We start from the raw sequence: 27,403 nt of genomic DNA on the forward strand, positions 1-27,403 counted from the left end.
TCACTCCCTGTGCCATTACCGTGGGGGCTGATGTGCAGCATGGCACCGGAACTAGTACTAGAGCCTGACGCACAGCACTGTGTGGTTGGGGGAGGAGTCCAGCAGAACTCATTGCCTAGCACTGCGGGTGTGACGTGCTCAGAGGAAGGGTGTCCAGCAAGGCCAACACTTGGCAGGCAATTTTGTGTGACAGGGGGAGAAGCTTCCAGCCCAATCTGATAGCTTATGGTTTATGTGGGGTAGGAGGTCAAACGAGACCACCTGATACCTAGAAGTAGATGTGTGGCCACAGGAGTGCAGGGGTGAACACCAGTGGGGAGCAGGAGGAGGGGGTATCCAGCAGGGCCCCATGCCTGATAAATACATGTTAGCTGATGGGGTGACTTAGTGACTGTGCCGGCCTGTTCATATTAGAGTAGAATGGCGGTGTTGGTCTGATATCCAGGGGTACCTGACACTTCAGAGTGTGTATGAGGCATTAGGGAGTGTCACCAGGGCCTGATACCTAGAAATGTATTTGAGACTGCTGCCGGGTGATGTGTGTGTGTGTTTAAAGGGTCTTAAACTGACATCATAGGAGTTATCATGGTTAGAGTGTTTGGATATCAAGAAGGTATGATACCCTTAAATTATATGTGAGTTCAGGTCATGGGATGTCCCTCAGGGCCTGAGAATGCCGCTTGTGTGGTGGGATGCAGAAGAGGGTCTGATACCTTTCGCTGCATGTGGACCTTCCATGGTGTGATGGTGTCTTGTGGGGCCCAAATAAAAGCAGTGTGTTTAGGGCAGAGTGGCAATGATCCAGCAGGACCAGATAACAGGCACTTTGTGGGGTTATGGGAGTCTCATTCAGGGTCCAATGCCTCGGTATTCATATGAGGTGTGGGGATTGGTTTGCTCAACAGGGCCTGGTACCTAGAGCTAATATGTGGTTAGGTGGGGGCTCTTTCATGGGCCAATATTTAGGAATGTATTTGAGGCTTTATGTGTGTGACGGGGAGGGTGGGGGAGATTATTCAGCAGGGTCTGACAGTTTGCAAAGCAGGTGATGTGGAACGAGTGTGGTGTCCAGCAGTGAATTATACCTAGTCAGGGAAGGAGTCATATGTGTCAGGGCAGGAGGCGTCCACACAGGCCCGAACCTAGCAGTAGGTATGTGCCATGGACAGGAGGTGAAGTGTCCAACAATGCCAGATATCTGCCATCAGATCTCAGTTGTCACTGCGGTTGGAGGGATTTCTAGCAGGGTCTGTTACTTAGCATTGTGTTTTGACAGCAGAAGGGAGTGAAACTCTAGGCCTGATCCCTAGAAAAATATGTGGTGAGTGTGAGTGAGGGGTGTCCTTCATGTCCTTAAACTGATGATGTATGTAAGGGGTTAACAGGGGAGGAGCATGCCTAGCACAATAAAGTGTCTAGGTATCGGACTCTGCTGCTTCCCCACCTGACTGTGCTCTTATCGTCTCCATCCCACACAATGGGAGAGGGTCAGCCCTCATCACACCGTACAGCACACACCACATGTCCACCTCCCAACCACACGATGTACACTGACAGGGGTCTGTTGTCTCCTGGGGTGTGTCAGGGGCCAGGCTCCCTCTGCTCCAGCCACGCTCCAGCTCTGTGTTTCTTGGCTGGAGACCTCAGGGCTCCCATGTCCACAGTTCCTCTTCTCCATGTTATTTCTGCTCTTTCTCTCTGTAAGGCAGGAACATACAAACTTCTCTTCAATTACGCTTATGTGAACATTATAGTGTTTTATTTGGGGTCAGCTGAAATGGTGGCTGTGTTTAGCTTTCCAGTGGATTCCCTAGTCTTTGTTTTTCACACTTCTGCAGGCTTTCATGTACAGACAGTTTTCTCTTCCTTGACTTCCATGGGCGTCCATGACAAAATCAGCTGACGGGATGTAACTGGGTCCTTTGCTGAGCTTTCTGTCCCATGTGTCCAGTCTCCATACTTCCCTGGAGTCCTTTCTGGATCTCTGGGGCTTTCTGGGATGTACTAGAACCACAGTGTAGGTTCTGGAGGAATCTCTTCTGCCTTCTTCCATCTCTTCTAGGTTTAGGTACAGTTGGTTGTTCCGTTTGGTGTTTGAGCATCAGACTGGACTTCACTGAGTCTGTAGACAAAAGGTAAAGATCTATCACCTTGGAAATAGCAACTGGTAGACCCTGAGAGCTATCAATTTGGATTTCTGTGAATCATGTGTTCTGAGACCAAGTACTTCAAGAATTGTTTGTTTGTAAAATGTCTCTATCTAATATCAGTGAGTCTGACCCAACTGTATGACCTCAAGTTCTCCCTCTTCATGTTATTGGTACCTTGGGACAGGGGGTCCCTGGACACTTCTTGGATGATCCTTCTCAGATGATCCAGTCAGAAAGAGAAGCACATTCATTTCCCACGGCTCTTTTCCAATAATTTCTTAGCCTGCTCACGCAGAGTTTCCGGGTTATCTGTGAGCACAAAGAGGCACAGGTCATGTTCTGCACTGCCAAATTGCAAGGGGGTCTAAGTTGGGCAGGGATACAACAGCATCTACCCACTGGGAGGCTTTCACAAGGGGGCCCTCCTGTAGATCCCGCAGATTTTGCTGGTAACTTGGGTGGTTGTCTGTAGTTGGAAGGTAGAAGAGCAGCTATTTCTTTGTCCTCCACAGAGTGTCCTCATAACGTCCAGTGGAGCCTCTGAGATCCTCAAGAGCTCAGGCAATGACATGCTAGTCATCCATGAGAAGTGACAGTGAGGGCCGACTCCTCCCTCAAGGTCACTAATACTCAGTGTGCACATCCTCAGGTCAGGCACCTACAAGAGAAGGCTTATTTTAGACTAATAACAGGGCTGGCAGAGAGATTCACTCACCAGTCCTTCTGCTGTGGTCATTCACAAAATAGCAGGGTTCTTTCTGGTGGGATTCAGGATCTAATAAGGACGGGTCAATGTCCACTTCCTTGTGTGGCCTTTCTGAGGGAGAACTCAGCATGGACTCCACAGGAAGCTCTGGTTGCAGGGATTGGTTTCTTCTGGCTTCCCTGCTCCTGTCCTGTGAAAAGGCTCTAGGGTCAGGGAGGAGAGCAGGTTCCCACCAACACATCTGTGTCTGGGCACTGTGCTTCCTGCAGCCCATCTCATTCAACACTTGCCTGGACGACACAGGATGCACATATGGTGACAGTGAGCTTTGTCCCAGAGCATGTCCAACAGAACCTAGAGATCTGAGGAGAGAAGGGTGGTCAATGAGAGTTCTGGGGTTGACCTCTGAGACTACAGGGGACCCAGGCTGCTACCACAATGGTCATCGTAGCTGGGGACAAGGAATTTAAACAGGGATCCGACCAGTCATGCTTTGTCCAAAGAGCAAGCTTTCTGAGCATCTCTGGGACTCAGTTTTCCCCACTTCAATGAAAATAGTACTGAGCAACGTTGGGGTGGTGTGTGTAGAGACCTGGGTATAAATAGCTGGTGTTGACTGCACCTCTTCCTGTTGTCTCCATCAGGGAGACAGTGGGGAAGGAGGATGTTAAATGTGTGAGCCTGATCAGAAGTTGACTGATCTCAGGTAACAGTCTAAAGGCCACAACAGGCTCCCTCTAGTGGCCAGTGATATAAAAAAATACATACATTGACCTCAGGCCTCTTGGGCATCATGTCTGCATTCTGAGAGTCACGTTCTTAGAGATGATCAGATGGGTTTGGAACCCCTGGTCCACTTGAGCTGTCTCTCCTGAGATTCCATGACCTGGTCACAGTCCCCAAGTGTCCCTTGCCTAGGCACTGGTGACAGTAAAGTACATCAGGACTGACTTGCCTCAGTGGTCACTCACTGATCAACAGATCAGCCAACTGCCATGGAGAAAGCAGCTCAACACCTCTGGGCCGGTTTCCCTGTTCGATGTGTGAACCATCATGCTCCTGGATGTGGAACCCAACGAAGACTAAGTCACTAGGGAGTGAGAGTGAACGCCATCTATCTCATGTGTCATTGTTATTATAATACCCTTGTATGAGAAGATGTTCACCCTCTTTTATTTAAACTGTCCCTCCCCAGTGGTGTTAGGATTGGACGGGAGAGATGTGCCACCTACATCAAGTTTTCTCAACATCCCACTGAAGCCCTGCCTTGAGTGTTGTTTCTCATTATCTTTCTCGTCCTCTGTAACACAAGCTCAATGACCACTTTCCCTTGGGATAGAGGGAAGCCTGCCTGGCCAGCCTGATGTTTCCTAAACTATAAGCCAGAGCCAAGTTTAGAGCAGAAACCAAACACTTCTCAGCTACCACAGGCTGGTACATAGTGGTGTCAGTGATGCCCTTAGCCATGTGCTGCCCACAGAAGAGCATTGGCATTCAACCCCATCAGAGTGGCCCTCCTTCACTGCATGGAGCAGCGATCTGCCTGCCACGTGCACCCGACAGCACTTAAGCAATTAGCCCAGCAGGACAACGGAGCAGACTGCCTAGCTTTGGTCAACAGCTCTAGTCCTATGATCAACAAGGCTGCCTAGGCCTGACCCCTGTGACCAGTGGGGCCTGGGTATAAAGTAGGTGTGAGAGTTCTGGCCCCACCTCTGGACCCTGTGTCCTAGGCTAGGTAAGCCCTACTCACTTCCAAAGTGGAGCAAAGTCTCAGCATTCCAAAGTGATGCCCATTTTCCTCCAGCAGATGGCCACTTTCCTGTCAGGAGAAAAGTACAGTTCTGATAAAACTCCCTACAGTGAGGCCCCTCCAGAAACACAGTAACCAGAGCCGCACACAGTATGACTGTCTTTTCTGATGTGCAGAATTTGGGATAAATGAAGGTGGCACACCACAGGGAGTAGAGGTAGATGAAGGAGGAGAAGGAACTCTGTTTCAAGGAGAGTGCTGCTTGTTCATCCCAGCTAGCTTAGCCCCGAAATAACCCCACAGAAATTGTCTTAATTAAATCACTGCTTGGCCCATTAGCTCTAGCCTCTTATAGCTAACTCTTACATCTTGATTCAACCCATTTCTATTAATCCGTATATTGCCACGTGGCTATATAGTGGCTATATAGTGTAGATTTAGATGTCAGACTTGGAAATTTACTAACACAGATAGGTAAACAAGTTAATGCACCAGTTGCAAAAGACAGATGACAGTTTCAAGTATTAAAAAATTGATGAAATAAAAAAATTGATAAAATAACTACCTGAAGATATGGGAAAGAGCACATGCTCAGCATCAAGAGTGAAATTTTCCAGAATACATGTGCATCTTAACATGCTATGTTATGTGTGGCAAGCAAGTCCCAAAAACCAAAGAGGTCTGTTTTCTCTCATATGGAAAATCTGGAGGTCTGAAGGAGTCGGAACATGAATGACAGAACACTGAGGACGGTGGTCCCAAAGAGATGGTCCACAATGTCCTGGGGAGGGGAATGATCACCTCTACCCTCACGGAGAGTCCAGCGTGTGCTGCAGAGTCCTAGTTGGTTCAGTATCAGGACTCCGGCACCTCTGGGATCCCCATTAGCCAGCAAGTATGAAGAAGATTCAATGGCCGAAAAACCAAACCAAACCAAGTAAAGAAATCACTGGGGCATCCATGTGGAAGCCAGCAGCCAAGTGGACTCTCTCTGTGTGTTGGATGAGTAGGGCTGGAAGCTCCTACCTAGAAATTGTGGCTTCGTGCGCTGCCTCTAGCACTGGTGTCCTTAGAGTGAAAGAGGAGCCCAGTGTCTCAGTGACAAACCTTAAGTCCTCAGCCTTGTTCTCATGGCCCAAATGGAAAGAACTCAGTCAATCACACCAGGAAACCGATCTGGATTCTGATGATTGGTCAGTAAGAAGTCATATGACTTGTGCTAAGACTTCAGGTGGAGATTCTGTGAAAACACGGTTGGAGCATAGGCTTTAATATTCTGTGCCTTGATACCAAGGATGTATCAGCAATGACACATGTCCCCAGCCCACTGACTTGTGTCCACAGAAGAACTCCTGATGGCATTCCTTACATCCAGGTGTCTGTTCATGCTGTACATAACCTTCTATTCTGAAGGTTAGGTTTGGATTTTGCCCCCTGTTTCTAGTCCATCAAGGATGAAAGTATCTTCAGTTCAGTCCTGACCCTGTCAAGATGAAAAAAGCACAGAACTGATACGATTCTGCATCAGCTGTTTGGAGGAACTTACCATTGATGCCATACAACTCTTGAAGCCAGGCATGGCAATGGACACCTGTAATGTAGCAAATGGAGGCGGGGTACATGGTCAATCTCTATGAGTTTGAGATCTGCGTGCTCTTCATAGAGAGCCTCAGGACAGCCAGAACTATATAGTGAGATCCAGTTTCAAAACACAAAATATAAAATGTGGATTCAGGAAATTTCCCTATCTCATGTCCAGAATTCAACAGAACCCTCAACCATTTCACAAGCCTGGCTTCACTGATAAGCAACAGAAACAAGACCTGACCCTAGTTGATGCCCACAAACTGAAATCACTCTCACCCCCTAATCGAGCTGCTTCTTGTTCTGTGGATGTGGGACTCACCAGATGGTCAGGGTTCTAGAAAGTATGTGACCACACAAGCTGGCTGTTGTCCTGCTGGGATGAAGATCAGGCCAAAGTTTTCAATATGAAACAGAGTTTGCTAAAAGGTCAGATGGTCAGAATGGAAGCCAGATGCCAAGTACAACAGAGAAGATGGTTCCTCCCTTGTCACACCTCCGCAGTCTCTCAGCCTCCCATTGCTCTTCTGTCAAGCGAGTCAATGGTAACTTTCCCTCTGTGTTAGGGGTCTGGCAGAGGCGACCTCATGGGATCCTTTTCTTCACGACATCAGGACCAGGCTTCAGAACTCCTCTTCTACCACACACAGATACTCACTACACTCAGTCTTACCTTCAGGGGATGATGCGCACAGATAGGGCCCTGGATTACCCATTGAGTTCGGTTCCCTTGGCAACTCAGCAAGCTGATCCCTACCTGGAAGGTGTCCTGGAAAACAGTTCAGACCCCACACTCACCAGTGTTCACACTGCACCACTGGCTGTCATCAGGAGCTCCATGATGACCAAGGTTCCTTGTGCACATGCCCCTATGGTGGGCATTGGTCATAGAGAAGTTCCCTGGCTGCTGGCCTTGAGGAGGCAGAACTCAAAATCAGGCCTGACAAGACATACTTACGTTCCCCCGTTCGAGCAGAACAATGGTAATGTGAGGTCTAATGTAAGTTATAAATCCCTCTGTGAGAAGGGAAAATGATGCCAGATTCTTGGATCAGGCGATGGGAGGCAACATGGAAAGCCTGGATGAAGGAGCCTGTGAGGACAAAGACACAGATGTCATCAGACCTGCCATAGGCCATGTCAGACAGGACCAGGGGAGGACTCCAATTATGATGGAGCACCCTTCTGTCCTAAGAAAACCTTAATCAGTAGCCCCGGTCAGGAAGGCCTTTCCAAGACTGCCTCACACTTTTCTACCTTGACACATGACAGAAACCTTCAGAGCAGGGACGTTCATCCTCATCGCTGGCAAGAAGCCAGAGTTCTTACTCTACAGAAGATATTTTTCCTGGTCTTACTTCTTCAAGACCCCTGCCTCAGCAAAACGTCCTTTTCTCCTGATTCATTTCCAGGTCAGCTCCTCAGAACAGACACTAGCCCTCTCTCTACAGGTCTTCTCATTTCCTCTTTACCTCTCCACCTCCCGTTCCTTCTACCTCCCCCATTACTCCCTTCCCCTACTGTGTTTATGCTTCCTGCAGTCCTTCCTAAAGACAGTCAGAAAGCAGTTTGGAGGTGATGGAGAGATCACAGAGGACCGAAGCCTGAATCCTGTGTGCAAGTCTGTCCTGTCGACAGAGGCCGGTTATTAGAAGCTGGGAAGCCTGATCCGACAGGATCCATGAAACAAGGGAGGGAGGCCTTCAGTGTTGATGCTGCATGTGACCACGCAGAGATGTCCAACAACAGTGCAGGGCAGCAGTGAGGTGGAACTGAGACTCTATAACAGGAAGATTGACACCAGATCCTGTAGCCCTGACATAACATCACACAGGACACAGCATTCTGACCTGATCCTTCAGTTACATATCAAGACAGTATTTCAAATAGGTCATCTCACTCTCCCTCAATAAAAACCAAGGGAATAATCAGAGTCCCTCTCGAGTGACTTTGACAGACAGGACTTACGCTGCACTGAAGAAGATGGGAATCCACCGACCAATAGGCTTCCCTTTTCTCCTGCCACACCCTAGCTCAACAGGAAAGATCAGGATGAAATTTCCAAGGCATCCTACATGTGAGCCTTGACACATGCTGGAACCATCAGAGGAGGCCCTCTCATGCTCATTGCTGGCTGTTCCTAGACCCTCCCCATGTGCTCTTCAGGGGAGGCTTCTTCCTGCTCTAGCATGTCCAGAGACACTGTAACACTGTAACAGGTGTAAAGAGAGTACACCCATCTCATTCATGTTATTTGTTGACAGGAAGTTCCTCAGGACAGACTGTATTCCTTGTTCTACACCACCTCTCATTTCCCCTTTTCCTGTCTCAATCCAGTTTCCCAGTTAGTCCCTTTATCTCCTTTCACCCGTCTCCCTCCTCCAGAGACTCACACAGGTCTCGCCGTCCTTTCCAGAAGACAGTCACAGATTAAGTTGGAGAGGTTAGAGTTAAGATGAGAGCAGCCCAGATTGGTATAAAGGCATTCCTGGTTGTAGAGTCAGCTGTGTACATGCAGTGTGAGTCGTCCTGCAAGCACAACCAGAGCTAGGGAGGTAGAGGGTCCTTGGGAAGCTGTGCCTATGACCACCTCTTCCTACAACAGCAGTGCTGGAGCTGGAAGAAGCTGAAGGAGAAACAAACTCGCAGCTGATTCCCAATAGCTGGAGGATGGATGCAGGAGTCTGTTGCCCTGGGTTGGAGGGACCTGGCACTCTGGAGACCTGTCCTGGCCCCCTTCATTGGCAGTCACTCCTCTCCAGGGCTGGAATTCTGTTAGGCCATTTCAACTTCCACACTTCACAGCAGAAAGAAACATGAAAGCATCCCTGTTAGTAACTGTGACAAAGAAATGTTCGGTGCCATAGTTCCCCTACCAATTCCTCCATTCTGAAACTTTGTCCCCTTTATCCAAAATTCACTCCCTTTCTTCCCACCCTGTGGTCCACATGCTATGCTATCTGCTTCTGGCTCAGCATTGCGGGTATTTACATGAACAGGAAACTGTGAAACTGTATCATCTAACGTACTAGACATCTTAGCATCTGTGCCTTCTATGTGGGTTCAACTTGTCATTTATAAATAATACTGAAACAACATTGTGAAAATACAAGTGAGGAATCCTTCTGGGTGACCAAACCAACTGCACTCCACGTAGGTCTCCACTGTCCTCTCTTTTCTGTGAAGCCCCTGACACAAGGATTCAGGACTCACCGTGGTGTGGACAGGCGACGGCAGCGGCAGCAGCAGCAGCACAGTGCTCTCAGTGCCTGGGAAATTCGTTTCCTCACCAGTTTCCAGCCTCGGAATGACCTGGATCCAGATGTTGTGGGTGACACCTGGGATTGGTCACTGGGAATGTCTTCAGCCATGGATGGTTCCTCTGTGAAGCCCATGTTCACAAACCCGGTAAAAGTTCCATCCAGAGTTGACTCTGGGTAGCAGAGATTGCCAGGCAGACCGTCAACTGAATTCCTGTTGACTGCAGTGTTCTCTGGAGCAGAGTTGATGACATCAGCCATAAAGGCATCTTTTTCTGGGACTGTGTTACCTGAACACGGCATCACCTCCAGGCTGCAGGATCTCTTGAGTGTGGTACAGCTTCTGCACCTCCTGACACTTTCATCCAAACCCTCCTTGTGAAAGTGACTCTTCCCAGCAGGAAGAGCTGGTTCACTAGCTCTTCTCTTCAAGGCGACAGGGAGGCTAAAGGGAGCTGCATGGGTCACATTTAACCAGGTCTTATTTTGCATATGGCTATCTCCACAGCTCAGTTTGTATTTGATTATATTCATTGCGGCTGTTAAGTTATTTGGCTGGCTGTGCTTTAAGGATGAAACAATTTCTTCACAGGTATAGCCGATAGTACACATAGTCTCCACAACCCTGGGAAGGAGTTCCTTAGTGGCAGGTGGTACATGGTCTTGAATGGGGCCCAGCCATGGTCGTTCCACAAGCTGGCAGATTGTTATTCTGTACCAGGTGGGGACCATGAGTAATCTCGCAATTATAATATGGCAGGGTTTTGATAAATGGTAAGGAATGGGACACATCGTGGTGGTGATGAGCCTGTGCATAGCCTCCAGGGTGGTTTCTACGTATGGAAAATGCCCTGTGACCAGGGTGTATAGGACGATGCCCAGGCTCCACATATCACCTGCCAGTCCATCGTACGGTTTCCTTGCCAAGATCTCCGGGGCCCAATAGAGCAAGGAGCCACAGATCTCCTCCAACATCTGCCCCTCTGTGACTTCAATCGCCATACCAAAGTCACAAAGCTTTGCATTGCCTGCTGCATCGACTAGGATGTTTTCTAATTTAATGTCTCGATGTGCGATGCGTCTCTGGTGGAGGAAGTGAACTGCTGATACAACCTGCCGGAAAATCGCTCTGGCTTCCTCCTCCTTTAGACAGCCCAGTGCCCTGAGGCAGCTCTCCAGGTCTTCTCCTGCCACATACTCCATGATCACGTACGTGGTTGTCAGGGTGTCAATCATGTGAAAAAATCGAACGATATTCCTGTGTTCTAAAGACTGAAGGATGTTTACTTCAGTGCTGATGTCAGCCACACTGTTGGTGTTTTTCTCAAGGACCTTGACAGCCACTCGTGTTTGAGTGGGCAGGTGGCAGGCCAGCTTCACCTCCCCGAATGCACCACAACCTAGGGATAGTAAGATCTTGAAATCCTTTTCAAGAGTGTCCTCTTCCATGTTGCTGGCCATGGTGTTTTGATCAATTTCAACCACTTTATCTTGTGGGAAATTTCAGAATCACACAATCCTAAAAAAAAAAAAAAAAAAAAAAAAAAAATCAACGCACTTTTAGGCAGGAAGTTTATAGCTTTCAGTTCTCTGTCGTGAAATCTGACATCGCCAATGAGCTAACGATTCTCTTCAAGAATATAAACACACTAGAGGAACCCAAATCCACAGCAGTAGATGAGGAGTCATAGGAAAGTTCAGAGTAGGAATCAGTGAAGTGGGCGTCAAAGGAAAACCCTGAGATCCCTGAAGGGGAGGGCGAGTTATTTTCAAGACTGTGTCACAATGCAAACTCCTCATAAACACTGACCAGGAGAGAGCAGACACAAATTACTTTATAGAAAATCAATGTTGTAACCTATAGAACTACTGTTCAGAGGGTCTTTCAGGGATGCTACAGTTTTGCACTCCAGGATATTAGAAAATATAAAAGGAATTCCTAGACATGTGTGAATATTGAATTAAGATAAAATAAAAACACAAACACATGAATCATAAACAACAAATTTGAACTGGTAACAGAAACAGCTCCAAACAAAGCAGAGCCAAGATCTCATGGATTCCCTGAATTAGTCAAAACTTTGCAGAAGAATGAAGACCAGGGTCAGAGAACATACTTAAAGAAAGAGAAAGCAAAGGAAGACATCAGAACTCATTCCTGTGCCAGTGTTACGCTGATCCTACAACCAAATGAGCTCAATGAATAGAGCGAGTGTAGGCTCCTTTCTGTGATGAACAGAGATGTGAAATCTTTAATGAGAGTCCTTGATATCGCACATCCATCTCAGCAACACACTAAAGGGTCAGAATGGCCTCACCCAGGAGCTGAAGTAACATTTGTAACAAACTAATAGATCAACAGCACAGCACAGCAAGAGACTGTGGGGAAGAGTCCACAGCCAGCACAGGGACTGGTGAACGGTTATGTTATAAGGAAAGAGCTAACACTAGATATGGTTTTCCCTGAAACAAAGCTGATCCACAAACAGAAGTAGGATCTACTTTGTCTCCTCTATCTCTTCTGGATCATGAGGAAGGTAGGGGCTGAGCTTTTATAAAGTCATACTCTACATCATAAAGATGTGGTGGGGGCACTAAAATAGTGCAGGGAAATATGAACAAAGTACAATAGAGTCATGTATATCGTGCAATTGCTTATTTGTGATGTATATATTATATTTGTAATGTTTTATATTTGTAATGTATATAAATTCTATTTATATTTAGTATAATGTAATAAATATAAATAAGAAAATGTGTTTTATATGAGAAAAAAGAAACCAAAGGGAAATATAGACTAAACTTTAAAAAATAAACATTGGGTAATATTCAATGATGAAAGAGATAATATAAGCACAAAATACCCCTGGAACAAAAACAAAAATTTCAGTGTATTCTTAGTGCACCTTGTTATGCCGAGTTCAGTTGCTGTCCTTAGGGAGCCTATGCTTTTCTTAAGGGAAACAGAGGAGCAGTGAATGAGGTGGAGAGAGGAGGTGGGGGGCAACTGGGAGGAGTGCAGCGAAGGGAAGATGCAGTCAGAAGGTACTGTAGGAAGGAAGAATAAATAAAAAGCAGAAGGGAACAGCATGAATATAAATATGAAACAGCAAACCTAAAGCCCAGGATGTAAACCAGCAAACTGGAAATCATCTTCTACAATCTCAACAACAGCAGCAATGATCTGCACGTAGTTCATAAAATAGAGGAAGGGACACTTTCACACTCTTTCCATAAAGGAAGGATTACCCTAATTCTCAACCCATATAAGACATTTGAGAAAGATCCTAGTATCAGGCAATGTTCTTGTTAACAGACTGGAAAATCCTGAATGAGAGTAATAGATCGCTCACGTCAGTTCAACACTGTATCAATAAGACCGTACTTCATGATCAAGATGTCTCTAACCAGAAACACTAAGGATTAGTCCACAGGTACAAATTGTCAATAAGCATAGCACACTAAGTCCTATGATCAGACATCAATGGAATGAAATGTCTTCTTCAGGACAAAGCTTGGAACTAGAAAAAAGTTACTGCAAATGTGCCAGTTCCACAGACACAAGCGTCGCATTTTGTTTCCCACAGAACATGAGCAGGCAGGGGGAGAGCCTTTGTATAATGGGAGGTACTTGTCAAATTCAATATGTGGGGAAGTGAAATATGGAAGACAAATATGACCAAAATAGAGCACAGATAGATATCAAAATCATGATCAAATTCCTCATCCTATATAGTTAATGGATACCACTAAATTTATTTTAAAAAAAAGAAAGAAAGAAAGAAAGAAAGAAAAACAGAAAAACACAGCCAAAAAATATGACAAAGAAAAGAAGCCGAGAAAAGGGGGGGAAAGCTAGAAATGAAGAAAAAGGACTTAGAGGAAAAAATTAAAACCCAAACCAATAATGTAAATAAATAAATATATGTCAAATGTCAAAAGCCCAAACAGAAAACTTGAGAAACAAACTCACTATGTCCAGATCCAACAGTTTGGGGAAAAGGCCAAGTATATGAGAAAAAATGGAATCCAACTGCTCTCCCACCAACCAACTGCTTCTGTGAAGTACATCAAAACCCAGTCTCAGGCAGTGCCTTTTTATTGGCTAGTATCTAGCATACCTCACAAGAGCTCCGTATGATGTCACATGCAATGGACCAATCAAGGCTCAGGAAAAAAAGAACCTGTGATTTTTTAAATTTTTTTTTTCAGTTTATATTTTTTTCCCCCAAAGGACAAATGCCCTTAGTAGAGAGGCTGCTATCCAACCCCAACTCACCCGTTATTTTCCCAGGAGTCAAGATAGAGTCATTGCTGTCACACAGTCACACACTGACCATATCTCTTCCACCCACCCCTGAATATTATAAATGATCTCTTCAAATAGCTTAAATTCCAGATCCCATCCTCTGACATGTAGCTTAGGTCTCATATTAACCAAGCCTGCTTCCTGGTGTTGCAGCAACTCCCTTTCTCATAGAAACCTTGAAATTCATGGAGACTTCCATTGTTGGGTTGGAATAAAACTTCAGATACCCACTGAGTGTCAGTCATTACTAACGACCTTTAGTCTCAAGGAAAGATCTGTCCTAACAACACTGTCCCTCTGTAAACTCTGGACATTCCCTCTCTGTCTACTAAAAAACAAAAATATATCCAAGAGGGAGGAAAATAATAAATTAAAGAAAATATAAAAGTCTAGGAAATGAAACTAGACAAAACACTATGAAATTATTGAGTATCAAGAAAGACTTTATGGTGACCAAGACAAACAGCTGATGGATTCTATAATCTCAACATCTAATAGCAATGTTCTCCAAATATTTCAGTAGCCTATCAACATGACGGAAGGAATATTTTCAAATTTGTTCGTAAAAGATGCATTGCCATTATTCTCAAACCAATTAAATAAAACTTAAAAAGAGCCCAGTATCAGGCAATGCAATTGACTAACACAGATTAGAAAATCTTTGATGAGAGATAATCCTTAATGAGAGGTAGCTCACACCAAATTCAACACCACATTAAGAAGACCATGCTTTATGTTCAAGATGCCTTCACCAGGAACATTAGGATTCACACACACACACAAACTGGCTCACAGTATAGCGTACATACAACATTATAGGTAAGTCCTATATCAGACATCAAGTGAATGAAATGCCTTTTCAGGAAAAACCTGGGACTAGAGAAAGCGTCACTTCAAATATCCCAGTTCCACAAACACAAGTGTCACATTTTGTTTCCTAGGGGTCATGAACAAGCAGGGGGAACAACATTTCTGCATTTGGAAGTTCGTCACACTCAAAGGGTGGGTAAGTGAAATAGAGCAGGTAAATGTAATCAAAATGCAATACAGGCAGGTATGGGAAGTCATGGTCAAATTCCTCATCTTATACAGTTAATACCTATCACTAAATATGTAAATTGCACAAAAACAAAGGCAAAAATGACAAAGAAAAAAGTTTATAAAAGGAAAATGGGGTGAAATGAGGAAAAAGAAGTTAAAGGCAAAAATCAAAACCCAAACCAACCAATGATGTAAATAAAGAAATAAATAGATACCAAATGACAAAAGCCCAGACTGAAGCCTGGGAAATATACTCACTCTATCGAGATCCTCCAGGTTTTGAAAAGTCCAAATCTAAGAGAAACAACTGAATCCAACTGCTCACCCCGCAGCACCCAACTGCTTCTCTGAAGGACAAGGACAATCCCAGTTCTAGGTGATGCCCTGCTATTGGCTGATGTCTAGCTTACCTCACATGGAATTCATGTGATGTCACATGCAACAGTCCAATCAAGGATTAGCAAAATCCATAGTGATTTTTGAATTTTTTCTCTTACATTCTTGTCTCCAGCCACTATACTAGTAATTTTTCCTCACAGTTGTTGGGAGAGTTCTACTTACAGGAGGTAGCGTTTATTTAACCTCAGTTTATAGAAACATAAGTCAACATGATGGGAGGAGCTAATGACATGGACATCAGCAGGGATGCACAGTCAGTTCTAGGGCGTTTGTGTTCTCCCGACATGCCCTGTCCTCTCCAAGTAGCACTAGTGCAATCTGAAGGGTGTTTCTCTGGTCAGACAGTGTCAATTTACATTTTAGGTACCACGATCGATACAGTCAATCAGTGGTATTGACTCTGCCAGCCCTCTCTCATTTAACTTGAAAAAGCATGGGATGGGATACATGACCTTAAACTGACCATCTTTAAGAGTGTCATGTCCTCCTTCAGTGAGCACCTTCCAGAACTGACACACACATCTTAAAATATGTGGATGCTCCCTGAATCAAATCCCTATAGTTTCTATGTTCCAGGAAGACACTGCCTTCCCCAAAATGCTCATGTTCTCCTTATGTGCTACAGTTAGTAAAATTTCTCCATTTATGTCTCATCTCTGCTTGCTTTGGCTCTGAAGTCACCATCATGAGAGCCCTTGGTGTTCCAGCATAGTGTCTTCTAATGTCTTAGTGCAGCCACACACCAGGCATCAGGAATTCTCTTTTCTAGGTTGTTTAGGACCTGTGGTGTTAGACTGTCTCTAATCTGTGTCTCTTTCAGGGTAGAAAAAGAAAGACTTCCACAGAGGATGAATAGGAGACAACCCACCTGGATGAACATGGTTCAGTAAATAACTCTATGGTAGGATGATGCATTTTGGGGTGTATTCCCAAGAGTAGTATAGCTGGATCTTGAAGTAGTTTGATTCCCACCTATCTGAGGACCCGCCACACTGGTTTCCATAGTGGCTGAACAAATTCACACTCCTGCCAGCAATAAATGAGTGTTCCCCTTACTCCACATCATTGCCAGCAGGAGCTGTCTCTTGTCTTACTGATCCATTTTGAAGGTGTAAAATAAAATTTCTAAATTGTTTTGATCGGTACATCTCTGATGGATAAGGATATTGAAAGTTAATTTTAAGTGTTTCTCAGCCACTTGAGTTTCTCTTTTTAAGCTTCTCTATTTAGACCTATAGCCAATCTTTAAATTGGTTTGTTTTTCTGATATCTAGTTTTTTGTGTGTGTTCATTATATTATTTTGAATATTATCCCTCTACCAGATGTGTAGTTGTAAAAAAAAAACAAAACAAACAAACAAAAAAAACCCATTTGTCCCATTCTGTAGGCTCCTACTTTGTCTGCATGATGTCCTTTGCTGTGCAGATGCTTCTCAGTTTCAGGAGGTCCAGTTCATTAGTTGTCAACCTTAGTATGTGTGTTAACGGTGTTCTGTTCAGCAAGTTCTCCCATGACAATGAGTTCAAGGCTGTTCTTTACTTTTTCTTCTATCAGGTTCTGTGTATCTGGTTTTATGATGAGCTCTTTTATCCACTTGGAGTTGAGTTTTCTTCAATGTGATAAGTATGGATCAATTTGGATTCTTCAACAAGTTTGACAGCCCTGTTTGTTGAAGTTACTGGAATTGCTACAGTGTATTTGGGCTTCTCTTGGGAGTACGTAGGTATGTGATTTACATCTGATTTTCAGTTCCATGTCATTGATTTATGATTTATGCCAATACCACGCTGCTTTTATTATTATAGCTCTGTAATACAACTTAAGGATTAACTATAAAAAGTGGGTTACTTTCCTTTACAATAGCTCTGTCTGCAAGTCTGAAGCAGTCCTCTGCAAACTGAGGATCCCTCTGCAAACTGAAGGCCAGCTTTTAGATTAACCCCACCACCACCACCACCCATGACCAGCAACTGATATGAGCTGAGTTGACATTTAAATGATGGAATGTCGTAGCTTTGCATTGTCCCAAACACTTCCCTGCTGTGCAAAAGTGGCAGTATAGGGAATGCAGAGCTTCAGTAAACAATGGACTAAGTACAAACACTAGTTTAACTGGAAAAAAAAAACTGTTAATGGAAATTGTGAAGAAAAGCAATTTGTATCTGAGTTTTACCTCGAGGTGGTAAACATTGTTTTGTTCATGCCTAATGCTGTTACGTTGTCTTGATTGTCTGGGAACCTGCCATGTAGACCAAACTGCCTTCAAAAGAGATCTGCCTGTTTCTGCCTCTCAAGTGCCAGGCTGGAGAGATAGCTCAAGGTTGCTCTTGAAGAGGTCCTGAGTTCAATTCCCAGCAACCACATGGTGACTCACAATTCTCTATAATGAGATCTGGTGCCCTCTTTTGGTGTGCAGTGTACATGCAGACACAACAGCGTACACATTTTTTTTTAAAAAAAAAAAGATGGTTGCCACAAAAGGCTGCTTTGGGGAGTAGCGTGGAGCAGGGCAACAAAGAAAGCCACTATCTCCTAAACTTTGGAAAAATTAGTCAAAATTTAGCTGTTTATTACATGTAAGTTAGTTGGCATGCCAGTCCTTCCCTTTTCCTCTTGGTCCTAAATAGTCTTAGGAAATAGCAGCAGCTTTTCTTTATTATTGTGTTGGGATACATGAAACTATTATTTTTATATTCTGAGACGGGGTCTCAGGTAGCCTAGACTGTCCACCAATTTGCTGCATTGCTGAAAATGACTTCCAGCTTTCGATCTGTCTCTACCCCCTGAGGACAGGGTTTGCAGGCCCATGAGCACTGGGGTGCTGGCTGGGGACTGATTAGTTCATGCTAGGCAAGTGCTCTACCAGCTTCATCTCCGGTCCTGTCCTGACCTCGTGTTCGCTAAGACTACGATGAGTGTTAAAGAAGTGAAACAAGCCAAGGCATCTGTCTCACACAGTTTATCTAACAATAGGTAATAGGCATTCCTCCTTGGGCCCAAGATGACTGCTGTTTCATTCCTGTGGAATCCATTCCTGGATCCAAATGTCCACCCCAGGACCTCTGACCATGGGAGGCAGTTCACGTCCATAGGGGTCATGGGCGTCATCTGGGACATCTGGTGCTACACTGACCTTTGGAAAATTTGTACATGAGCTGTCTTGTGCTGTGTCTCTGCTGCCCTCTGAATCTGCATTGCCATTTCTTCTGCTGCAGGTGGAGGCCCTAAAGAGAGGGATGAGCAGTCTGAGGTGGGGATGGAGGGTCACTTGGCCTGCTGCCTTACCCTGGGACACAGGACCAGTAGTTTGACTCCCAGGTAAATAGGGTGGCATGTTATTGGGAGGCGTGGGCTGAGGTTGAGAAGTGGGTTGGGGCTATGGTTTCTGGGGCAGCTGCCCAGCCACACCAGTCCATTGCATGCTGGCCATCCTCCTGCGGAGCATCTGAGCCTGCTGGAGCCGGTGCTGCAGCTGTTGCTGCCGGAGCTTTTGCTTGATGTTGAGGCAGAATGGTACCGGACATTTGTTCTCCTGGCAGTGATTGGCATGGTAGCAGCAGAGGGCAATAAGCTGTTTGCAGATGGGGCATCCACCATTAGTTTTCCGTTTACAGCCTTTGGTGTGCTGCACGACCCTCTTCATCTTCTGGCAGGAAGGCAGAGAACAGTTGGCATTGCGGCACTGACACGCATGTACCAGAGACTGCAAGGTGCGCTGGATGCTCAGGCGGTGAGAATCTCCTGGGCTCTGTGTGGCTGCTGCTTGCTGGTTGTTGCTCTCATCATCCAAGTCAAGAACTAGTTTCTCCATTTTGTGGTCATGGTTTTTAGTGTTATAACAGGTGATACACAGGTCATAATCCTGGAGGGGAAAAATAAGATGAAGGTCAACTCTGCAAGACTGAAATAATCAAAATCATTTTATATATTTTTGTAAAAAGACAAAACCATTCTCTTTAGCCCTGTCACTTCCCACAAGGGCAGGTGCTTTTAACAAAAGTCTTTTTTTTTTTTTCGAGACAGGGTTTCTCGGTGTACTGTGTAACAGCTCTGACTGCCCTAGATCTAGCTCTTGTAGACCAGACTGACCTAAAACTCATGGAGACCCATCTGCCTCTGCCTACCTAGGGCTGGGATTAAATGGGCTGCATCACCACCCCTTGGCAAAAAAAACAGTATCTTTTTAAAATAAAAATAAAATGCTGGGCGGTGGTGGTGCACATCACTAATCCCAACTCTTGGGAGCAAAGCAGGCAGATCTCTGCGATTTCAAGACCAGCCTATTTATTGTACAGAGCTCGTTTCAGGACAGCCACTGGTATAAAAAAATCCTACCTCCAAAAAATTATTTTAAAAAATTTAAATTGGAAATATATATATATATATATATATATATATATATATAATCTGAAAACTTAAGACAGTAGGAGACTGGGTATCATAGTACACAACTTTAATACCACTCTCAGAGGGAGACACATCACATTGATGTTTGAGACCCATCAGGTATACACAAGTTCCAGGTCAGCCAAGACACACACAACCCCACTATTTTTTTTTTTCTGGAAAGCTATCTTTTAAAAAAAAAAAAAAGCCAGTGGCTGGCTGCTTTGCTTTATGGATCTTCAGGTTGAACCCCAATTTCTCTCCCTAAATTTTATTAATTTGCGTCAGGCATCAGATCCCATTATAGATAATTGTGAACCATCATTGGGTGCTGGGAATTGAACTCAGGACCTCTGGAAGATCAGTCTTAACCATTGAGCCATCATTCCAGCCCGTCTCAGTGAATATCTTGCTGTCTTGGAACTCACTCTGTAAACAAGACCAGCCTTGAACTCCGAGACCTGGGCTTCCAGAGTGCAGGGATTAAAAGCATGCACCACCACTGCCTGACTTTTTCTTAAAGAAAGGAATTAGGAAGCCTGGAAGTGGTGGAACACGTCTTTAATCCCAGCACTCAGGAGGCAGAGGCAGGCGGATCTCTGTGAGTTCAGTGCCAGCCTGGTCTACCGGGTGAGCTCCAAGACAGGCTCCAAACAACACAAAGAAATCCTGTCTCAAACAGAAAAAAAGGGAAAAGAAAGGAAAAGAGAACATCTAGTGTGCTTTAGCCTAGCAATACCGAACACAGAAGGATACTGGGTTGTTTCCTCTAGGGACTGCAAGGCTAACTGCAAGCTGGTTTTGTATATGCCTTTGCCCACTACTAAGTCCTCTCATATGGAGAGCTCGGGCACTGAGCAAACTTCTAACTTCAAAGTACAATGTCTACAGAATCAATATTGTTCTCACACCACTATAAAGTCAAAAGTATGCCAGGGGGCTGGAGAGATGGCTCAGAGGTTAAGAGCATTGCCTGCTCTTCCAAAGGTCCTGAGTTCAATTCCCAGCAACCACATGGTGGCTCACAACCATCTGTAATGAGATCTGGTGCCCTCTTCTGGCCTGCAGGCACACATGCAGACAGAATACTGTATACATAATAAATAAATAAATAAATATTTAAAAAAAAAAAAGTATGCCAGGGATTATATGACTGTAGAAAAATGTTTTGGGGGCTGAAGAGATGGCTCAGGGATTCAGAGCACTGGCTGCTCTTCCAGAGGACCCAGGTTCAATACCCAGCACCCCATCGCAGCTCACAACTGAGTGTAACCAGTTCCAGGGGATCTGACACCCTCACAGACATGCAGGCAGGCAAAACAACAATGCAGATAAACAAACTAACATACAAAATTTTCATGTAGGCTGTGGTAATCCCAGAATTTGGGAGATGGGGCAGGTAGATCTCTGTGCGTTTGAGGCCAGTCTGGCCTACAGAGAGAGTTCCAGGACAGCCTGTTACACAGAGAAACCCTGTCTCAAAAAACAAACAAACAAATAAAAAAGAAAAAGAAAAACTGTTGGGAATAGGGATCTGGAGAGATGGTTCAGTGGTTAGGAGTACTTGCTGCTCTTCTAGAGAACCCAAGTTTCAGTTCTCTTATCAGGCAGTTCACAACTGCCTGGAACTCCATCTCCAGAGGCTTCAACACACTCATCTGAACTCTGCAATCACCAGGAAACAGGGAGCATGTGATTACATACACACACACAAAAAAAAAAAAATTAAAAAAAAACATTGGCATGGTGTTGCTTGATTTTTTATTAATTTTTATTGAACTCTATATTTTTCTCTGCTCCCCTCCCCTCTTTAACCCTCCCCCAAGATCCCCATGCTCCCAATTTATTTAGAGATCTTGTCTTTTTTTTTTTTTTAAAGATTTATTTATTTATTATGTACACAGTGTTCAGCCTCCATGCCAGAAGAGGGCACCAGACCTTATTTCAGATGGTTGTGAGCCACCATGTGGTTGCTGGGAATTGAACTCAGAACCTTTGGAAGAGCAGTCAGTGCTCCTAACCTCTGAGCCATCTCTCCAGCCCCCTAGAGATCTTGTCTTTTTCTACTTCCCATGTAGATTAGGTCTATGTAAGTCTCTCTTAGTGTCCGCATTGTTGTCTAAGTTCTCTGAGATTGTAGTTTATAGGTGGTTTTCTTTGCCTTATGTTTAAAAACCACCTATGAGTGAGTACATGTGATAATTATCTTTCTTTGTCTGGGTTACCTCACTCAAAAATGTTTTCTAGCTCCATCCATTTTCCTGCAAAATTCAAGCTGTCTTTATTTTTTTCTGCTGTGTAGTACTCCAGTGTGTAAATGTACCACACTTTCCTTATCCATTCTTTAGTCGAGGGACATTGAAATTGTTTCCAGGTTCTGGCTATGATAAACAAAGCTGCTACGAACATAGTTGAGCACATATCCTTGTGGCACGATTGAGCATCCTTTGGATATATACCCAAAAGTGGTATTAATGGGTCTTGAGGAAGGTTGTTTCCTAATTTTCTGAGAAATCGCCACACGGACATCCAGCTTGCATTCCAGCTTGTACCAGCTTGCATTCCCATCAGCAATGCAGAAGTGTTCCCTTTTTCCCAAAACCTCTCCAGCATAAGTTGCCATCAGTGTTTTTTATTTTGGCCATTCTTACAGGTATAAGATGGAATCTCAGAATTGTTTTGATTTGCATTTCTCTGATGACTAAGGATGTTGAACATATCCTTAAGTGTCTTTCAGCCATTTTAGATTCCTCTGTTGAGAGTTCTCTGTTTAGGTCTGTACTCCATTTTTTTTTATTGGATTATGTGTTCTTTTGGTGTCCAATTTCTTGAGTTCTTTGTATATTTTGAAGATCAGACCTCTGTCTGATGTGGGATTAGTGAAGATCTTTTCCCATTCTGTAGGCTGTCATTTTGTCTTGTTGACTGTGCCCTTTGCTTTACAGAAGCTTTTCAGTTTTGGGAGGTCCCATTTATTAATTGTTTCTCTCAATGTCTGTGCTGCTGGGGTCATATTTAGGAAGTGGTTCCCTGTGCCAATGCGTTCAAGTGTCCTTCCCACTTTCTCTTCTATCAGGTTCAGTGTGGCTGGCTTTATGTTGAGGTCTTTGATCCATTTGGACTTGAGTTTTGTGCATGGTGATACATATAGGTCTATTTTCATTCTTCTACATGTTGATATCCAGTTATGCTAGCACCACCTGTTAAATATGCTTTCTTTTTTCCATTTGATATTTTTTGCTTCTTTATCAAAGATCAGATGTTCAAAGATGTGTGAATTGATATCCGGGTCTTCTATTCGGTTCCATTGGTCCTCTTGTCTGTTCTTATGCCAATACCAGACTGTTTTCAGTACTGTAGCTCTGTAGTAGAGTTTGAAATCAGGGATTGTGATGCCTCCAGAAGTTCTTTTATTGTACAGGATTGTTTTGGCTGTCCTGGGTTTTTTGCTTTTCCATATGAAGTTGAGTACCGTTCTTTCGAGGTCTGTGAAGAATTTTGCTGGGATCATTGTGTTGAATTTTGGGAGACTTTTGATGATTGTTTCTATTTCTTCAGCAGTTATAGGTATGTTTAATTTGCTTATCTGGTCTTGATTTAATTTGGTAAGTGATATTTATTCAGAAAGTTGTCCATTTCCTTTAAGTTTTCCAATTTTGTGGAGTACAGGTTTTCAAAATATGACCTGATGGTTCTCTGTATTTCCTCCATGTCTGTTGTTATGTCCCTCTTTCCATTTCTGATTTTGTTAATTTGGATATTCTCTCTCTGCCTTTTGGTTAGTTTGGATAAACGTTTGTCTATATTGCTGATTTTCTAGAAGAACCAACTCTTTGTGTCATTGATTCTTTGTATTGTTTTCTTTGTTTCTATTTTGTTGATTTCAGTTCTCACTTTATTTCCTGCCATCTAGTTCTCTTAGGTGAGTTTGTTTTCTTTTGTTCTAAAGTTTTCAAATGTCCTGTTAATTCACTAGTGTGGAATTTTTTCAGCTTCTTTATGCAGACGTTTAGTGCTATGAACTTTCCTCTTAACACTGCTTTCATTTTGTCCCATAAATTTGGGTATGTTGTGTGGTCATTTTCATTGAATTTTAGGAAGTCTTTAATTTCTCCCTTTATCTCTTCCTTGACTCATTGATAATTCAGATGAGCATTGTTTAGTTTCCATGTGTTTGTGGGTTTTCTGGAATTAGTATTGCTGTTGACTTATAGTTTTAAACCATGGTGATCTGATAAGGTACATTGGGTTATTCCAAATTTTTTTTTGTATTTGTTGAGGTTTGTTTTGTTACCAAAGATGTGGTCACTTATTTAGAAGGTTCCATGAGGTGCTGAGAAGAAGGTATATTCTTTTCTGTTTGGATGGAATATTCTATAGATGTCTGTTAAGTCCATTTGAGTCATAACATCTGTTAGTTCTCTTATTTCTTATTCATTTTTTGTCTGACTAACCTGTCCAGAAGTGAGAGTGGAGTGTTGAAGTCTCCCACTATTAGTGTGTGGGGTTTAATGTATGATTTTAGAAGTGTTTCTTTTACATATGAGGGTGCCCTTGCATTTGGGGCATAGATGTTCAGTATTGAGATTTCCTCTTGATGGATTTTTCCTGTGACTAATATGAAATGACCTTCTTTGTCATTTTTGACTAAGGTCCATTTGATTGGTATATTTTTTTTCAATCCTTTACTCTGAGATGATGTCTGTCTTTGAAGTTGAGATGTGTTTCTTCTATGCAGAAGAAGGATGAACTCTGTTTTCATATCCAATCTGTTAGGCTGTGTCTTTTTATAGGTGAGTTGAGTCCATTTGCATTAAGGGATATTGATGACCAGTGATTGCTATCTCCTGTTGATTTAGTTTTCCTTCTTGGAGATGTTAATTTGTGCGTTTTTCCCTTCTTTGGGATTTGCTGCTATGAGGACCATTAATTGTCTGTGTTTTTGTTGATGTAGCCAACTTCCTTGGGTTGGAGTTTTCCTCCTAGTATTTTGTGTAGGGCTGGGTTTGTGGCTAGGTATTGGTGAAGTCTAGATTTGTCATGGAATATCATGCTTTGTCCTTCTATGGGGATTGACAGTTTTGCTGGGTATAGTAGTCTGGGCTGGCATCCACAGTCTCTTAATGTCTGTATAATGCTTGTTTATGACCTTCTGGCTTTCATTGTCTCCAAGGAGAAGTCAGGTATAATTCTGATAGGTCTACCTTTATATGTTACTTGGCCTTTATCCTTTGCAGCTCTTAATATTCTTTCTTTACTCTGTATGTCTAGTGTCTTGATTATTATGTGGCAAGAAGGCTTTTTATTTGGTTCCAGTCTATTTGGTGTTCTGTAAACTTCTTGTATCTTCATAGGTATATCGTTCCTTAGGTTGGGAAAGTTTTCTTCTATTTTGTTAAATATATTTTGTGTGTTTTGAGTTGAACTTTTCCTTCTTCTATACCTATTATTCTTAGATTTGGTCTTTTCATATTGTCCCATATTTCCTGGATATTTTGGGTTAAGTTCTTGTTAGATTTAATGTTTTCTTTAACTGATGGGTTTGTTTCCTCTATAGTATCTTCATTGCTTGAGATTTTCTTGTATTCTGCTGTTCATGCTTGCGTTTGTGATTCTGAATCATTTTCTCATGATTTCTGTTTCTATAATTCCTTCAGTTTGTGTTTTCTTTATTGTCTCTATTTCAGTTTTCAAGTCCTGAATAGTTTCTTTCATATGTTTGATTTCTTTTTCTTGGTTTTAAGTGATTTGCTGGTGTCTTCCAATTTTTTGTCTTTTCCTCCATTTCTTTAAGGGAATTTCTCGTTTCCTCTTTTGGAGTTTCAAACATTCTCTTGCAGTTACTTTTTAGATCATTTTCTTCTGCTTCATCTATATTTGGTTGTTCAGGTCTTGCTGTTGTAGGGGTGTTAGGTTTTACTGGGGTTGTGTTGCTCTTTGCGATGTTGCATGTGTTCTTACCTTTTCTACTCATCTTTTTCTCTAATAGGTTGAGACAGGTGGTTGGGGCTGTCTGAGATTCTGTTGAATAATCTTCTAGGTACCAGTTAATCCAAAGCTCAGATGGTTGTTCCCTGTGGTACAGTCAGTGTCACAGTTCTAATTACCCTGTTGGTTACTCCATGTTCCTGGAGATAGCTCAGCACTTATGTGCTTTGCTGTGCACCCTTGGAGTTTGCTGTCTCAGGCCTACTTTGACCTAGGTTGCTGGCTTTGCCCTGTTTCTGTAAATCCTGGTCTGGAACTCCTCCTGCAGAAGTCCCTGGGCTAGAGTTGAACCTGGAAAGATTTCTTGCTCCAGTCTACTGCCTCAGATGTTCCAGGCTCAGGTGTGCCCGGACCAGCAGAGGACCTGCTTACTCCCTCAGAGGTCTCAGACTTACACTCGGACACACAGAGGTTTCAGGTTCTTGCCTATTCCCTTTGATGTCCAGACCAATACCTGGACCCACAGAGGTCCTGGCCCAGGCTGCCTCCCTCTGAGGTCCCAGACTCATGCCTGGCCCCGCCCAAATCTCTTGTTCCCGCCTATTTCCTCAGAAGTCCCAGGTTCACTCACACCCAGACTGGCAGAGGTCCTGGCTCAGGCCTAGTTCCTGGCAAGTCTTAGACTCAGCCCAGACCTACCAGAGCCTGCTTAGGTCTACTCCCTTGAAGGTCCAAGATTCACATCTGGACCCTCAGCATCTCTGGCTCCTGTACCTGTTCCGGTGGAGATTGATGACTTTGAATTTGGTCACTGGCTCAATCCTGACCAGCCAGTGTCCCAGGACTGGGTTGGCTACTGGGACTGGATTTGCTCCTGGCTTCTGATCCTGGTGGAGCTTGTTCCCTCTCTGTCCTAGGTAGCTGGTTCAGTCCCACTCCGGTTCCAGTGGAGATTGCTGACTCTGGATAGGGTTGTTGGCTCGATCCTGGTCTGCCAGTGTCCTGGGACTGGATTTGTTCATGGCTTCTGCTCCCAGTGGAGCTTGTTTCCTCAGGCCCTTTCTTTTTTTTTTTATATATTTATTTATTATGTATACAATACTCTGTCTGTGTGTATGTCTGCAGGCCAGAAGAGGGCACCAGACCTCATTACAGATGGTTGTGAGCCACCATGTGGTTGCCGGGAATTGAACTCAGGACCTTTGGAAGAGCAGGCAATGCTCTTAACCACTGAGCCAATCCTAGGTCATTGCTTGACTTTTAATCCCAGCCCTTGAGAGGAGGAGCTGTATGAGTTTCAGTCTGGTTTACATACCAAGTTCCTGACCAGCAAGAGCTACTAAGTGACATACTGCCTCAGTAATAATATCAATAAAATAATAAAAAACCCTTTTTAAGAAGAAAAATTAGAAGGGCTGGAAATATGTCTAAGCAGGTAAATGTATTTTCAGAACAAGTCAGATGACCTGAGTTTGATCTTTGTAACCCCAAAAGTTGTTCTCTGACCTCCAGATGTGCAGTGTGGCATGTATGTGACTGAATGCTATCCACATGCATACATACATATATATATATAATATGTACATACATACATATATACAAAATAATAAACAGTTGATAGAGAGCTGGAATGTAGCTCAGTTAGTAGGAGTGTTTACCCAGCCTTGGGTCTGACTATGGTGACCCAAGCCTGTAACCTCTGAACTTGACAGGTAGATGTTGGAGGATGAGATGGATCAGGACTAGCCACAGACAACAAATTCAAGGCCAACCTAGGCTACAAGAGACCCTGTCTAAAAATATCAACAAGAAAAAGAATTTGGCTTAGTTTGAGATGCCTGTGACACGGTAGAGCGAAGACAGGAAGGGAGCTAGAACAGAGAACC

At 43.8% G+C, this 27,403-nt stretch overlaps 1 protein-coding gene and 1 long non-coding RNA gene across 11 annotated transcripts; one reads left to right on the top strand and one right to left on the bottom strand.

Moving 5' to 3' along the window:
* Positions 1–1,718: 1,718 nt before the first annotated feature.
* Positions 1,719–15,173, bottom strand: LOC125413362 (putative sperm motility kinase W). Of its 10 annotated transcripts, none has more exons than XM_087898932.1 (12): positions 15,062–15,173; positions 9,407–10,972; positions 8,587–8,990; positions 7,152–7,286; positions 5,942–6,962; positions 5,717–5,849; positions 4,610–4,678; positions 3,812–3,915; positions 3,147–3,218; positions 2,550–3,046; positions 2,325–2,459; positions 1,719–2,122 (listed from the first exon to the last, which is right to left on the bottom strand). In XM_087898932.1, exons 2-3 carry the CDS (start codon positions 10,912–10,914, stop codon positions 8,969–8,971), a joined length of 1,530 nt encoding a protein of 509 aa, XP_087755058.1. In that variant the 5' UTR covers positions 10,915–10,972; positions 15,062–15,173; the 3' UTR covers positions 1,719–2,122; positions 2,325–2,459; positions 2,550–3,046; positions 3,147–3,218; positions 3,812–3,915; positions 4,610–4,678; positions 5,717–5,849; positions 5,942–6,962; positions 7,152–7,286; positions 8,587–8,968. The 10 variants fall into 10 exon arrangements, with proteins under 10 accessions (XP_087755058.1, XP_087755064.1, XP_087755061.1 ...); XM_087898938.1 differs by having other exon boundaries at positions 5,942–6,092; positions 6,516–7,286; XM_087898935.1 differs by having other exon boundaries at positions 5,942–6,200; positions 6,516–7,286.
* A 116-nt stretch (positions 15,174–15,289) lies between these two features.
* Positions 15,290–16,922, top strand: LOC125413363 (uncharacterized). Its single transcript, XR_007235939.3, has 3 exons — positions 15,290–15,369; positions 16,023–16,103; positions 16,758–16,922. It is a non-coding gene; the product is annotated as an uncharacterized LOC125413363 (long non-coding RNA).
* Positions 16,923–27,403: the final 10,481 nt, after the last annotated feature.

The sequence above is a fragment of the Myodes glareolus genome, chromosome 19 (genome assembly GCF_982192425.1).
Source record: "Myodes glareolus chromosome 19, mMyoGla1.1, whole genome shotgun sequence".
Lineage (NCBI taxonomy): Eukaryota > Metazoa > Chordata > Mammalia > Rodentia > Cricetidae > Myodes > Myodes glareolus.